This window comes from Eriocheir sinensis, chromosome 14 (assembly GCF_024679095.1).
Source record: "Eriocheir sinensis breed Jianghai 21 chromosome 14, ASM2467909v1, whole genome shotgun sequence".
Lineage (NCBI taxonomy): Eukaryota > Metazoa > Arthropoda > Malacostraca > Decapoda > Varunidae > Eriocheir > Eriocheir sinensis.
This window is the reverse complement of record NC_066522.1, coordinates 13,338,518-13,355,212: the sequence shown is the minus strand read 5'-3', so window position 1 is coordinate 13,355,212 and position 16,695 is coordinate 13,338,518. Positions and strand designations below refer to the sequence as shown.

At 37.7% G+C, this 16,695-nt stretch overlaps 1 protein-coding gene across 4 annotated transcripts in view; it reads left to right on the top strand.

Moving 5' to 3' along the window:
• Window positions 1–11,183, top strand: part of LOC126998501 (1-phosphatidylinositol 4,5-bisphosphate phosphodiesterase gamma-1-like) — a 66,170-nt gene extending 54,987 nt beyond the window's left edge. For all 4 annotated transcript variants that reach the window (XM_050860241.1, XM_050860244.1, XM_050860242.1 and 1 more), the window contains 10 exons: window positions 557–675; window positions 1,291–1,399; window positions 1,796–1,978; window positions 3,326–3,440; window positions 3,945–4,093; window positions 4,859–4,973; window positions 6,703–6,842; window positions 7,160–7,264; window positions 8,281–8,452; window positions 8,540–11,183. In XM_050860241.1, coding sequence (XP_050716198.1) covers window positions 557–675; window positions 1,291–1,399; window positions 1,796–1,978; window positions 3,326–3,440; window positions 3,945–4,093; window positions 4,859–4,973; window positions 6,703–6,842; window positions 7,160–7,264; window positions 8,281–8,433 — 1,188 coding nt within the window. In that variant the 3' untranslated portion in view covers window positions 8,434–8,452; window positions 8,540–11,183. The remainder of the gene's footprint in view (window positions 1–556; window positions 676–1,290; window positions 1,400–1,795; window positions 1,979–3,325; window positions 3,441–3,944; window positions 4,094–4,858; window positions 4,974–6,702; window positions 6,843–7,159; window positions 7,265–8,280; window positions 8,453–8,539) is intronic.
• The last annotated feature ends 5,512 nt before the right edge of the window (window positions 11,184–16,695 follow it).

Genomic DNA, 16,695 nt, shown 5'->3' with positions numbered 1-16,695 from the left:
AGGTCTGGGCACATATCAGATTCCCTCCCCTGATCAGTGTCCACACTCCACAGCATCCACTAGGTGGCTGAGTGTGCGCCAGATCTCTTTGCTTATTGTTCTCAGGCTGTTTAGCAGCTGCACTGTGACTTTACATTTGCATGTAAATACAGTATATACTTGAGTCAAGTACATATATATAATTCCTAGTATTATAATTTTCTCACAACTGGAAAGTTGAAAAGAAAATGACGAACGCATTGCCGCTGCCACAGTGTCTTTGTTTACGTGTGCCAGGTGAACAACTGTTTGTAGTTTGATTCAGTTTTTATAACCGTTTGATATTTTCATTCATTAAATTCGTTTAGATATATGCTTAATATAAATAATAAACACTTAATATAATACATAGCTTATTTTTTATTTTGATTATTTTATACTTAACTTTTTGTTCTATGCTGAACTGTGTATAACTGAAACCATGCATAAAATAATGTGCATATGGAAGAAGTACTGTATTTTTATAGGGTAGTTATTAATGTCTTGTAATGATGATAATAATTGTCAAATTCTACAGGCAGGGGATACTAGGATTCTGGGAGACCTACAAAAAGGTAATGTAGACCTACGGGGATCAGATGCTGTCCTGAAACCCTACAAGGAAGAAAACCCATGGAACATAAACTTTGTCATCAGGCAAGTTCTTATACCCAGGTTACTGGATCATATTGCTGCAGTGCTTTTCCTTTTCTTTACACATACATCTATTTATGTACATGTGTTTATTTTTTTAATTTTTTTTGTAAAGGTCATTTGTTAATTTCTTACTTAAGCACAGGGCTTCTCCAATATAATATAATATGGTTCTCAAGGTTTTGACCATATTTTGGAAAATATAAAGGGTAAGGTTTGTGTTTTACTTGCTCCTGCACTGGGGGCTTTGTGGTGTAGTGGTTAGTACACTCGGCTCATAACCAAGAGAGCCCGGGTTCGAATCCCAGGCGGAGTGGAAAAATTTGGGCGGCTTTTCCGATACCCTACACCCCTGTCCACTCAGCAGTGAATGGGTACCAGTTATTAATCGGGGGTTGTGTTCCGTCTCCTGGGATCTGTTCCCTTCTATAATTCCTTCCCCTTCTGTCTCTTTCCGGCATATGACCACAGATGTTGCGCCGACTAAATGAAACTTTTCAACTTTCTGCTTCTGCACCATAGGGAAATGCATATGCAAATAAATTATGCATGATGGAATCACCAGACCCCATTAACATCAGTAGTACCTCAGAAGAATATGATTTATTTGTGTTTCAGGCTTACGGCTCCAACACTGTACGAAGAACTGGAGATTGGGTGTGTGTCTGAGCAGAAGGCCCGGGAGTGGATGGACTCTATAAGCAGTGTTGCCTCTATAGGAGATACGGTAGGTTCATCTCTCTTCATGATTAGATAGTGATTAAAGAAAATTGTGAAGAACAATTAGCTTTCTAAACAGAGCAGTTGATGTGTGGAATATAGTACTGGAAGAAGTCATGTATACCAGAAGCATTCATAGCTTTAAAGAAAAATATGATAAAGTCTAAACACACACACACACACACACACACACACACACACACACACACACACACACACACACACATACCTCTGCTTTGGAGAGGAGCCCCATCCACCAGTATTTATAACCGAATAATTACATCAGCGAAGTCAAATCCACAAGTGTAGTTCTGACTGTATGTTTTCATTCATTCACTCCATTTCTTGCTCATTGCTCTTATCCTTTACATATGTCACCCTCTCTTGTTTTCTCCTTGCACAGAGTTTTCAGCAGAAAGAAACAAAAAAGCGGATCGATAAGGATCTCAGCGATCTGGTGGTGTACTTCCAATGTGTTAACTTTGACATTCAGCGCCGATGTCACAATGAAATCTCCTCCTTCCCGGAAACCAAGATGATGAACCACATAAAGGAAAATCCTAAGGCGCTCCTTGAATTCCATAAGGTTTGTGAAGAAGAATGAAGTATCTTTTTTTTATTTATTTTTATTTTTTTATTTTATTTTTTTTACATTAAGGAATGCAGCTCAAGGGCAGCAAAAAGAGTACACACACAAAAAAAGCCTGCTACTTGCCACTCCCACAAGAATAAAAAGTAAAGAGTAGGCAAAAGAGAGGTCAATTTCGGGTGGAGAGGTGTCTTGATACACTCTTCTTGAAAGAGGTCAAGTCATGGGCAGGAGGAAATACAGACGAAGGAAGACTGTTCCAAAGGTTACCAGCAAAATGCCAGAAGCATCGCCTCTTCGGTGGGTCCAGAGGATGTACAGGAGTGATTGGACAGGATACAGAAATAAGGTTGTGATCGGAGGAGCCCAATGGAGAGAACAGTTTGACAGAGTAAGCAGAAGGGTTAGAGGTAAGGAAGAGGTCTAGTATGTTGGGCTGGTCTCCAAGGTGGTCAGGAATACGTGTAGGGTGCTGAACCAACTGCTCTAGGTCGTTGAGGAGAGCAAAGTTGTAGGCTTGTTCACTAGGCTGGTCAGTGAAAGAGGATGAAAGCCAAAGCTGGTGGTGAACATTGAAATCTCCCAAGATGGAGATTTCAGTGAAGGGAGAGTGGGTCAAGATGTGCTCCACTTTAGAGTTCAGGTAGTCAAAGAATTTTACATAGTTAGTAGAATTAAGTGAAAGATAAACAGCACAGATGTATTTAGTAATAGAATGACAATGAAGTTTTAGCCAGATGGTGGAAAATTCTGAAGAGTCAAGGTCGTGGGCACGAGAGCAAGTAATGTTGTTGCTCACGTAGGCACAACATCCAGCTTTGGATTGAAATTTAAGATAGAGGTAGTAGGAGGGAACAGAGTAGAGATTGCCATCAGTAGCCTCAGAGACCTGTGTTTTGGTGAGGAAGAGAAGGTGAGGTTTCACAGAATGAAAATTAGAACGAAGACTGTGAATGTTGCAGAAATTGATAAGAAAGAGGTTCGAGGAGTTATCAAGACACCTCTCAAGTTGGCAGCTGGAAGGGGAGTCCTCCCTGGGGGAATTTGTGGTTCCCCCCCAGGCGGGGACTCCGAGGCAGGGTGAAGGTGATAGTCTTGAAATACATTATGTTAGGGTTCTTATATTAAGCTTTAAGTCATATAGAAGATTTGCTACATGATTCACATTTTAAAAGGATTAGAGGGATTATCAGCCTCCTTTATTTTAGCTCCAGCATTGCATTCCTATTTTTCAGGTTTTACTCAAGTGATTTAACAGGAAAGAGGCAGTGTCTGCTCAAAAGTGTATGCTATTGAGTTCTGAATTTATCTGAAGCATGACCACATAAAATTCTGTGTTCATAGGTTGGGTTCAGCAGGGTGTACCCAAAGTCAACACGCGTGGACTCCTCAAACTACAACCCCATGCCAATGTGGAACCATGGCTGTCAGTTGGTGTCCCTCAATTACCAGACTGGAGGTGTGTTGTTCTCTTTATTCCTCAGGCATATATCATAATGCCATGGATCAGTGTACTGATGTGGACAGACAGTGTTCATTGGAAGATACGCATGCCTGGTTTTACTTATTAGGTACTGGAAGTGATGATTAGTAGACATTTAGGTGTACCCAGCATTGCAGTGGCAGTATCATAATCATTGATGTTTATCTGTAGTGTATTGCTGCACTGTATTTAAAGCTACAGGTATTATAAAAGCATCATTTGCAGTAGAATATATCTTGTATAGTGCTTTAAGACACCATGCACACTGATTTGTCCTCAGTATTCTCTCAAGATGGTACTTCAACATGTATTGAATTTTTTCCAACCCTGCTTCACCCTCATCTATAATTTTTCTCTGTGCTCTTGCAGTCTTTTCGGTCTCTAATCTCCCCAATTTCCTGATATGCTAACACTGTCCAAATGTCACATAAGGTATGAGGTGGGAATAAAAAGATAAAAGCAGAACTTTTTTCTTTGCAGATAAAAATATGCAGCTGAATGAAGGAATGTTTCTGCAGAATGGAAAGTGTGGGTATGTTTTGAGGCCCAAGTGTCAAATGGACCCTAACTATGACCCATCTGATCCAACCACCCTCCGAAATAAGTACCCCCTCAAATTAGAGATCAAAGTAAGCCTATGCACAGTTAATGTACCCTAGCCATTAGAATCTCACCATATGACAAGGTTTCAGTTCATCACTTGAGTTTGTGTAGTTTTGCTTGGGTTAAATATCTACCTGAAATTTAACAAAAAATAAAGGAGAGATATAAAGTGATGCTTACAAAATAAAAAGGAATGATGCGTATTATAGAAGGAATAAGATCAAAGAGTTATCAAAGAGTTAAGTTTTTATCCATGATCAATGAGTGTGGAAGGAAGAGTAGAAATCAGGAGTTTGGGGTTAAAATGAATGTAGGGCAACCATATATCCACAGAGAAAGACAGAGAGGGTTGAGACAAGAGGGAATAAAAAAGTTAAAAATAGGAATGGACCCTGACATTAACATATGACAGGGTTGTCAGTGAGGGTGTCTGGGATGTCCTGAGAATTTACAGCATAGGAGGGGATATTTTTTTCTAAAAGAAGGATGAGTTATGAGTTTGAAGAATATGATTAAACCTTGCATTATAAATTTTAAATTTTTAAGGATCATTTGACTAAGTCAAAATTTTTAGGAAGCTTTAGCTAAACATTAATGAAGATATGCTTTGTCGTTGCCTGTTTTGTCTGAAGATTACTCAAGTGACCAGTGAGTAGCCTCACCAAGAATGATAGCAACTAATAAAAAGTTAGTTATGTAATTAATTTAAATTTTAAAGCATAATTGACCACATTAGTCCCACCCACCCCTCTTTAGCCTGTATTTTTTTTTCTTCCCCCCTGTACTGCTAGATATTTGGAGCACGACACCTCACCAATACCAAGAAAGGCTGCATCTCCCCAATGGTAGAGCTGGAGATTATTGGCTGCGACTACGACTCTCAGAAGATTTCCACCAGGACTGTCCGTAAGTTTTGAGCAGTGTGAAATGGGGTGGATCGAGATTTAAGGGAATTCCAGAGATATGGGTTTTATTTGTAAATCTAAATTGTTGGTGAATTTAACTCTAGGTAAAGTCAGTAAAAAATATCAAAATAAAAAACATGAAAAAAGAAAGTCATGATGCTTTAGTTACTCTCTGTTCTCCCAATGCTTTCCAAGCCTCACTTGGTATCCCATCTGGAACTGTAGCCTTGCCATTTTTCACTTTGGTCATTGCTAACACAACGTGCCTCCACTCCTCTCATCACTCCTATGACCATCCTCTCCTTTTCTGGATTTTCTTCATTTGATAATTGGTGGAAATAATCTCATTCATCCTTGGTCAACACCCTTCCAACCCCATCTTTATTTATTATTTATTATTAGAATTAAAAAGGAAAGAAAATTCCTCATTGCCTTATCCCTAGTTTTATTATCTGTCCGTTAGGCCTCTACAGTTCAGATTAGAAGTCTGTTTTGCCTTTGTCTTGCTCCATGCTACTGCCTATTTTGCCTCCTTCTTCCTCTGAAATTCTTCATGATCTTGCAGCGATCCAGTGCATTCCCATCTTTGTTTTTCAGCTTATTTTGGACATCTTTACGCCATTACCAACTCTCCTTACTTTTCCTGGCCAAAACAAAAGTCTCTCTGCATACTTCTCTTCATATACTCTAAATGGCATTTGCATTGTCCTGCTGCTACCCATCAACCTCCTTTAAATCCATCTCTGGCTTCCCCAGTTTCTTAACTTTGAATTAACCACTGCGCCCTGTGCCTCTTAGTTTGTGCCATTTGATTATGTCCCTTCTGTGGTTCCCATTAGTTAACATAAAAAAAATAATAATAATAAATAAATAAATAAATAAATAATTGAAGACATTGTAATACTACTTTTGTGGTAAGTTATGTCTGAGCACTGTAGCAGCAATTTTTAACAACTGTCAATTTAGATTGAAATATCATTGAAACTAAATGAAGAATTGCTAATATTAAAACTTTGGGAGCCTTGATAATTTTTGCCAATATGGTGAATCTCCTAATTAAGCTGAGGCCTTACTGTGCATGATTTTATAATCACTTGTATACAGTAGGTAAGCTATCCCAATTATTAGGGCATAAGTGTGAAATATGTGAACCTCAGTGATCCAGTTTACACAAAGTTCCACACCAACCATCCTACTCACCTCTGTGCTTGTAGCTGTGACTCACTTTCTTACCACCTGTTCCGCTGGCTATTTTTGCTCTCGCCAGTAATTGGTGGTGTGGTGTCAAGACTTGCCTGATGGGCGAGCTTCCAATAACTCACTCAGCGTGTGGGGTACCTCTTTGGCTGACTGGTTAAGGAGTGGCTCTCCCGTCTCGCTAGTCGTGGGTTTGATCCCCGGCGCTGGCAAAACCTTTCCTTGTCTGGATTAATTTTTCGTGTGTTTCGTTACACCCAGAAGTCATGTGGAAGTAACGTGAAGAGAAAATTCTGGTGTTTCAGCAGTAATCTTTTAAACCTGGGTTGAATTTTACACACGTGATCCAGACTTTTTTTCTCTCTCAAAAAGGGGAGGTCAGCTTTTACATGAGAATGACTTATATGTGTGTACACAATGTTCAATCTTACAACTACTTTTCTATTTACAGAAAGCTGCTAGTGTTTCATGTAAAATTAAAATCAGCTTTGACTTTGCCTCTGTCTCATCAGATTATCTATATCTTTCCATAGGGGACAATGGTCTCAATCCAGTGTGGGGTGAAACAATGCACTTCGATGTGATGAATCCTGAATGTTCTCTTATTCGCTTTGTGGTGAATGATGTAGACAATTTTGGAGATCTTAATCAGATTGGCCAAGCTACCTATCCGGTGAGTATTGTTTTATATTCTCTAAACCCAGAAATGTTCCTAGTTATGAGGTCAGAAAGGAATTATTAATATTTCTATGTGCAACCTTCAGAGAGATGTAATACATCAGGAAATTAAAATTTGTTGGTTTTATCCATATGTACAATTATTTTAATCTGGTATTTGCACAAATCATGGGTATAAATACAACTCTAATCTATATGCTTTGCAAGGGCATTTCATCAGTAGTTTGTTTATAAAATGTTTTTGCTCTAAGGTACAGTCATTTTGGTATCATAAACATGTGCAGCTATAATGAGACTCTTTCAATATAACAGGTACTGTGCTTGCGGGACGGTTTCCGCAGTGTTCCCCTTAAAAATAACTTCTCAGATGAAATTGAATTGGCATCCCTCCTTATCTACTTGAAACAAAGCAAGGGGGTAAGTGTTTTAGAAAACTAGATATTGTCTCTGTAACATGTTCATTTATTTGAATCAATCATTTGTATCTGCATTTCATTTTAGTGGGAAATGTAAAAGGTGTTAGGATATGGTAAAAGGTTGTGTAAGTGAACATTGACTGTAAATGGAAGGTACAAGAGAACTTATGAGTCACAGGTAGAAGTGGAGGATGGTGAGGTGAAATTTCTGAACCAAGGTTTTATCTCACTGTAAACTGAAAACCACAGACCTTCAATATTTTCTAGTGTTAATATAATATTAAGGATCAGGGTCTTGTACGTCAACACTTGAGTAGAGAATGGATCAAAGTGGGCAGATTCAGGAACTGGCCATAACAATAAAAAAGATTGTGTTAAAAAGTAGCTGAGCATGGAGAATTTGAAGCCATATAAATAAGAGAAAAGGTAGATGTACTATTATAGTTAAGGCTCATTTTTTTTATTTTTTTTATTTTGTGTATACTAATACTCTAAATGTACACTGTGGCAATGTAAAATTTTCCAAATGCTGGTAAAACTTTTTCTTAATTAATATCAAGTAGCTATGTCAGGAAATTGGGTAGGAGTGAAGTCTGTGAAGGCATCGGTTGTAGATCAAGTGGACAAAGTGTGATGGCCGTCAACCTATACACGGCAGCCATCATACTGTGGGTATGGCTGCATGCCCTCATTTAAACTGTGGTGTGCATAGATCATTATTTCTGAAAAACTTTTGTTCCATTTGATTTATTTTTATTTGTGGCTATGTAATTATGCTTAAAAATGTAGTTTAGCTTATATAATGAGATGTTTTCTTATTGCTGCTAAGTTAGCAGCTTCTTTTATTCAAAGATTCTTGCAACTTATCTCCAACTCTTTATGAGTTTCCTTCAGCATTTTGGTAAATATTTCCTTCGAGTTCCTTCCACTCAGTGCATTTCATTAGTAGTTTGTTTAGAAAATGTTTTTGCTCTGTAAATAATCTTTGTGGAATCGTAATGGAAAACTATGTATCAGGTGGAAAATCCGACATCATATGTCGACCATTTGCAAGAGCTGGGCATAATGCGGGAAGAGGCTGAGAGGAATAATGACCATGAGCGTGCAAACCAGCTAGCCGAGGCTTGGAAACGTCTTGAAATTAGCATGAGGAAGACCAGCAACCTCTAACTACCTCACCACCAGTAAGGTACGTAAGGTTGACCACTTTGATCCAAAACATCCTTGACCATCAACGTGGATACCATAAGGTAACTTCATCTCTTCTCTTCTTCAGTGTTGGGAGTTACCAACCAATGTCCAAGGCCTGAGGTCATCCCCACTCACTTTCACCTGGTGGCCAGTCCACCTGATCCATCCAGTCCCATGTACTGCAATAAGTATTGACAAGTTGAGTGCCTGATCACTTACCTCAAAGGAAGTGACAGCCACCGATCTGAGTTTTTTACTAGTATAACAAGTGAGCTTATATGAAGCATATGACCTTGGTTCCATTATATGTAAGTCAACTTCTAAGTCATTCTGTATTTTATGTATCTTAAAGTATTCATAACTGCATAATTGTTGTTGTCTGTGTATAAATGTATGTAAATACCATAACAGGAGACATAACAGTTCATGGCATGGCGGCAGACTGTTTAGTAAGCAATCAATTCCATTTTATCTTTGTGGAGCCTTTCATACTGCATATCTTTAAGCAAAGTTTTTAGTGAAAATTTCAAGTCTACCACACTGCTGAGTCAAAGCTTACTTACTGAGGTAAACTTACTGCTCAAACAAATCATAAAAATATGTACAGCTCCATGTTTTGCAGGGTATTAAGTTCATATTAGATGCAACAAATAGTGAATTGCTGTTTATCTGCAAAAACTAGATTTGTCCAGATAATATGCCTTATAAAGTGTATGAAGTCTGAGTATTTTTCTAATACTGTTTAGGAACTGTGTGGTAATCTCAACAAAATTATCATGATTGAAAATGGTAATGAACTTGACTATTTTGTATCAAAGTATATTCAAGAGATTATGGCAGTCATTATATATTATTGAACGTTATTGAATATTTACTCATTTTCAGTTCATAGGTAAAAATATTTAAGTATAGATTTTTTGTCAATGATTCTTTTAATTATCAGGAATGTACATAGTTTCATATGTACATACTTGCATATGCCATGTATATTTTTCTTCAGGTGTGCATAAATTGTGGAAAATTATTAAAAATATCCTGTTTATTTGAAAATAATGCTTAGGGATTGCAAGGAATATTAAAACTTAATTAGGTAATATTTTACTTGTAGTATCAAATTAGAACAAAATTACCTGTCACTGGTAACATTAAAGTCTAAGAGACAGTTTCGTTGTCACTAATGCATAAGCTGATTTTTCCAGCTGAAGGAAAGCAAAGCAGTGGTAAGCTACAATGCTCGGTGTGTGTGTGTGTGTTCTCTTACCTAATTGTACTTTTACAGGATTGAGCAAAGCTAATATTATCTAGATTTTTTTATTCATTTTGTCATAAATGTCCATAAATTTGTGAATTTGATTGACAGACAACCTCATTTGGTACTGCTTTCCACTGATCAACTGAACTATTTGGAAAACTGAATTTTCTTGCATCCTTTTCACCACTTTTCTTAAACATTTTTCTGCTGTGTCCTCTAGATGTTAGTTTCTCATATGACATATACTCATTTACTTCTATTTTCTCTCTTCCTGTTACAAACTTATGTATTAATACCTTTTCAATTTTCAAGAGTTACCATTTTTGTAATGTAAATGCTTCTTATGATCTTCATATTTGGATTCTGTATCATATATTGCCATAAAGTTATATTCCAGTAGTATATGATCACATTTGCATAAAGAAAAATCATATATCAGTTTCTCAATTTCACTTTCCTTTGATTAATGAGAGTTCATCCAATCCTCTGTTCCTTGTGTCCTGTCTTACATGATGAAACAGGAAAAAAGTCCTGAATCAAATTAGCAGTTTTTGTTCCCCTAGATTCCATACATCTAAGCTATACCAATTTATATTTGTGTTAATATCTCCATTTAATATCCTCTCCAGCTTATCATCCATTTGGTGGAATACGGTTCTTATTCATTGTACTGCATCATGTCTGTCAGGTGTAGTCTTCTGTATTTCATGTGTTTGTGTCAGGAGGCATGCAAAGAATTACCACAATTGTGTCGCTCCCAGCTGAAGTGAAGTAATCGATGCTTAGGAAAAGTGCAGAAACGCTCCGGTGTAGCGCCCTGAGAGTGGGGCGGACCAGAAGTGGTGATAGCCAGTGTTACCAGAAGGGATATTCATGTCAGTGTGTGGGAAATGTCTGTAGATGGCACAGAATGTTTGTCCAGTACATTTAAGTCTTTTTCTCGAATTTCTACGTATATCTTAAGTGAAAAAAATATGAATGAATAAATTACAAACCAAAGGAAGCCTTATATACCAATGCGAGGATGTGGTAACACTGAGTGCGGGCGGTCACGTGATTGTCGACACACTCTGTGTTACCACATCCTCGCTAACGCCATAACCTCGTAACCTCGCTCATTATTGTCCCAAAAAGTGTCCATTATTTCCTAATGGACTCCAAAGCAAGTCATTTTCTACATATTAGCGAGCTTATTCACTAAAAAGCCCAGATTTGATGAGGTAACTTGCAGTGAAATTGATACTGGCTGTTGTTTGTTGCCTTATATCTCTTTTCTGTATTTTTACATTGCCCGCCTTATGTTAGGTAATACTTGATGTTATTCATGCACTCCTTGTACAATATGAATTTCTCATCAGGCTCCATGGTGTGTGTATAGACTCCATAGACTCCAGATGTAATTTTTTTATTTATTTTACATCAAAGGCTGCAGCTCAAGGGCAACAAAGAGAGTAAAAAAAAAAAAAAAAAAAAAAAAGCACACTACTCGCCACTCCCACAAAAGTAAAAAGTAAAAAGTAGCCAAAAGAGAGGTCAATTTTGGGTGGAGAGGTGTCTGTCTTGATACACTCTTCTTGAAAGAGGTCAAGTCATAGGCAGGAGGAAATACAGATGAAGGAAGACTGTTCTAGAGTTTACCAGTGAAGGGGATGAAAGAATGGAAACAAGAGGTATTGAGCTGAAGATGGCAGACACACGCATGGCCACATTATCATATATTATCCCAATACGTTTCCATTAATCACTTCCTTATCTATCTCTTTGCATTAATTCCTTCCATGAAATCAATGTAAAACTCAAGACAAAGATTTAGGATGCATTCCCACACATCGATATAAATATCCCTTCTGATAACAGTGGTGCCCTTTAATTATCAGCACTTTTGGGCTGCTTCCCCATTCTTAGAACACTACACCGGTTTTGATTCACGGCACGGATAAGCAATGATCACACAACTTCACTCGCAGTTTTCTTGTGCTTGGTGCTTGCTTCACTTCAGCAGGTAGTGCCACCTCTGCCATCAGCTCTGCTAGTGGAGCTAATAGCATTCTAATTTCATCTTTAACTTTTATTTATTTATTTTTTTGAAAATCAGAGCACCGCTTTCCTTAGTTTCCTGTCTCATTGTTCAGGGTAAGTATACTATTTAAATCAGGCTACTTACATATTGACCTTGACTTTCATTTGGTTTGCATCCCTGCTTGTTGATCTTTCTTGTTTAAGTTCCATGTCCTTACTTGGAGCTCAATCACTCTGTTGGAAAGAAAATGCCTTATATCTTCATCTGATCTTTCAGCATTTTTTTCCTTTTGTGCTTCTACATTTTCCTTTTATGTATCCCTTTCCTCTTGGCGTAACATCTTTTCACCTACGTATCTTTAAATTCCACAGTTTCTTCCAAGTCTTTTTGCACTTTTCTGATATTTCATCATATTCTAAGTGCCTCTGTGTGCACAGGCCCACGTTTGAATCCTGGTCTGGACAGTCAGCGTGCAGCTCACCCAGCTGTTCATCCTCCCTTCCGGTTGGTCAATAAATGGGTACCGGGGGAAACCTGGGGAAGGTAGACTGTGGTAACCCATATGTACTGGCCTAGTGTTCCAGGGGAATGGGTTCTTCCCACCACAGGCTCAAGGGCCAATGCGATGGAGATGAGCACTGAGGCCACTCGCAGCTGTAGTGCATGCCCCTAACTTTACCCTTCCTTTATTCATATTCTCAAAAGTATCCTTCAGTGGTCTTGTCTTGCCAATCAATTTCATATTTGCCTGGCCTTTTATATTCTATATCTTTTTAAATGATTTCGTTTGACACCTTTCTCATTATATTCATTATTAGTTTCATATGTCTTCTGTTTCATGTGAAACTGTTGTAGATTTTATTTCCCTTGTTTCCTAGGATTACTATTGATTTATTCATATCTACAACATCTCTTTTCAATTTTGGGTTTTTCTTTTACCTCTTTCACTTCTCTCCCAGTGTCTACAGTTTCTGCTAGTATTTCGTGAGTTCTGAATTTCTTTTTTATATATGTTTTCTGTATCTCATCTTGAGAGTTTGTAAGCATTGCACTTGTCTAAGCCATTTCTTCCTAATACTATTTATTTTTTTTTATCAGATGGCTTTCCTGATTTTTCATCTCTTTGTCCCCCTTATACCTTTCATCACTCTCCTGCACAGCAGGAGTTTTGCCTTCAGGCTGCTCACCTCCACTGTTAACTCATAAAAGTCTCATGTACATCTGCAGCCTTTACATTTCATTATTTGGCCATTTCTATTTTTCCTCTTCTGGTACTCTTAACCCGGTAGCAGCGACAGGCCAAATTTGTGGCTTTACCGTGTAGCAGCGACGGGCCAAATTTGTGCCATGATATAAACCCCCCAAAATAGATGATACATAATCTGATCACAAATGCTTTGATATATATTATGAAATGGTTTGTGTGAGGGGTGATTTTTTCTAATTTTTCTTGCTTGGAGGGACCATTAAGAAACATGATCCCCACTGCTATTGGGTTAACTCTTCCAATCTGTGTAATTCTTCTGTGAAATTTTCCATATTGGTACGTACTTTGATTTCTAGTTTGTTACATATTTCATCAATCAAGTCTGTAAACTCCTCATAACTTACATTTCCCTCTCTGTTGCTTTGAGCCATTGTATTAGTTTGCTCTTACACAAGGAGTAAATTTGTAGCAGTCCAGTGTAGCTGCAGCCACATGAGCACTTTTTGAAAATAATGCCCTCCCTCAAAGTACAAATACTGCACAAGTTTTTTATTAGCTTTACTCCATGTTTACTTTACTTTCACCAGTCTTTCATTTATTTTCTTGTTTATAATGAACATTTCAATTTAATTTGAGACTTATGCCTGCTCAGTCCTGCTTAAATACTGTAGGTATGTCTGGATGTTGATCAGCCTATGTCTACTTGGTTTGCCTGTCTGTTTGTGTGTGTGTGTGTGTGTGTGTGTGTGTAAAGTATTATATGTGATGTTTGAGCTTATGTTTGTACTGTGTGTTTAATTAAAAGGGAAAGGGCCCCCAGATCCTCAGGCCAGTTTATGCACTTTCCACTCCATGTCACTAGGTTTTTATTATGGCAGTTAGCAAAAAGGGTGTTTGAAGCTCTCATTTCAGGGATGCAGTCACATGTAATTTAGTTTCAGAAATTTCTTAATTTATTCATTGTTAAGAATAAATCCCATGTGCATCCTAATTTGTTCAGGTGAGACTGGACAAAAATTTTTTTTAATTGAGTTTACATTCTAATAAATTATATGTAAAGATATTGACCATTAATTTTTCAACAGTGGACTACTGAATGCTTTAGTGAAGTAATTTGGTACAGTATTTCCCTTAGGTTTGTCTTTTGTGGAGGGAATCCACAAGACAGCCACTGGAGACATCTCAGCAATTTGTGGTCTTTAAAAGGCCCCCAATGGAAAAAAAATTGAAGGGAGTGGTTAAGGCTTAGCCCGGTTATATGTACTGTCAATGTAATGCCCACAAAGGAATGCTTATGTAGTACTCATTCTTGTGGTGAAAGATTGTTTGCCTAAATTTTTTTGTCACCTTGATCATATGAGGCATCTAAAGCTCGAGGGGCGAACACACCAACATTGGGGATTTTGAGTTTTCGCTTGTTTCCACTAGATGGAAGCACTGTGCAACCCTCTGTGAACCTGAAAATGGGAAATCGGTCTTTATGGCCCAGTAGAAGGGTGGTGAAGGTACTGTAGCATGTTTTTGCCTGTCTGCAGAGTGTATGAAGTCAGCTGTATCAGGGCTCTAAGAGCACAAAGCACTAGTAAACCTCATAAAACACCCAAATATGGAAAATTTGTTTTGAAATTTAAACTGGCTGTTAGTTACATAATGTTCTCTTAATTTTCCGAGTTTGGATTAAATCGGATGATAAACATGCATTAATTTTTTTTTTATTTTTTTTTTTATTTTTTTTTTTAATAATTAACACTATTTCACACAAGCACTGATTCCATCGAATTTGTCTAGCTGAAAACTTTCTATTGATGTATGGTCATATTGCTATGTGTTTCTCATTATGTTTTTGCTATGCTTGACTTTGAAGGCCTTTAGCTCAAAACAAGGTATTGTAATTGGCTTGTTCGCCCCTTGAGCACTAGACGCCTCATATATTCTTTATGGAATGTTTATTCAAATCTTGTAACATCACTTGGTCTCCTACTGCTGTGGAAAGAAAAATTAAAAACTATTAGTACAGAGCTCATACATGCCTAATCGAGTCCTTAGAGTTTAAATTTAATATATACAACATGGTACAGTAACAAATGTAATGATTCTCAAAATGTAATAAGTGCAATGCCATGTGAGTACTACACGGGGCATTTCCGACAATAGCACACACAGTTAAAATATATTGTCATGACATTCAAATATACAAAACTACAAAAGTATCCTAACCATGTTACAGACAATGCACCAGCTTCCTCGTGTTTCTCAGCTGGTGAATTAAGTTGATTTAAGATGGGAGTGGAAGCCTGAATCAATCCTTACACTGAAGAGAGATATTTTTAAAGAATATCTCAAAAATATTTATTCAAAAATAAATATCCCTAGGTCCATTCTCCATTCAGCAGTCACATGACAATTTTCTAGCAAATTTAACAAAATTATGACTGATTTTCTGACACCCACTGCACCCACCTATTAGATGTTGCAACATGTTTTGTGTTTACACATATCAGGTACAGGTACACTGAGTATTTTTGGGGGGGAAAAACTATAAAAAATAAATTTCTCGTGGCATTCTTTGGTATCAATTGTGGAAGCTCATTGGCAATTACAGTATTTGAGCCTATAAAAGTCTTTGACATCAAAGTCATTGAGGATCCAGGAGGCAGAAACTGAATGAGTATAAGACAAAAACAATGCAAGAGAAAGCAGAAACTCCTCTAGTATAGAGCCTCCTGATGGAAGTGACTGGGTACAGCACCCTTTCCTTAACTCGCTCCGCCCCTCAGTCAGCTTATGCCCCGCCCCCACATGTCTCTTCTATTATTTTCAGGAGTAGGCTTTCAATATTTAGATTATTTAGCGAGATAGCCTACTGTTACGTTCACTGTTGTGTTTTATATCGTCCAGCATCCAATGTTAAGATGGCCAGTGCTGTACAATATGAAAACAGCATTAGCAGTAAATGAGTAAAGCAGCAGGTTATCATGTTATATACACAAACTATTGATAGCCTACTCATGAAAAAAATTCTCTCTCTCTCTCTCTCTCTCTCTCTCTCTCTCTCTCTCTCTCTCTCTCTCTCTCACAAATTTTTACTTCAACCTTATTTGGTTGGCTTTCCATGTTTTTACTCATCCTGCAACACAGCCATATTTTTATCTCTACAGTATTTTAGCATGGAAGACGATGTGTGTGTGTGTGTGTGTGTGTGTGTGTGTGTGTGTGTGTGTGTGTGTGTGTGTGTGTAATTCACCACGGTCTGATCACGAACTGGACTCGTTTGCTGCCTCGACGACATACAAGGTAGGAGTGCCTTGGTCCTCTGTAGCGGTCTAGGCAACCGCTACAATCTAAAAATGGGCGGTTTAACGGACCGATACGGCGTAACCTTTCTAGAGGTTACGTTTGCTGCCCTGAGGACACACAAGGTAGCCATGCCCAAGATCTAAAGAAATTTATTTAGACCTTGGCCATGCCCTGGTCCTCTTGAACAGCGGCCTAGGATGCCGCTACAATATATATATATATATATATATATATATATATATATATATATATATATATATATATATATATATATATATATATATATATATATATATATACCGGTATATGATTGATTGATTGATGAAGTACCAGATAATGGAGATACCCAAGGCCTTGGGTATACTTGGGATTCCTACACATGATCGTGATGCAGTACTTCGACACAATATCATGCCACCGTAACTGCGTATCCAGTACAGCTGTCTGACGTAATGAGAGTTGTCT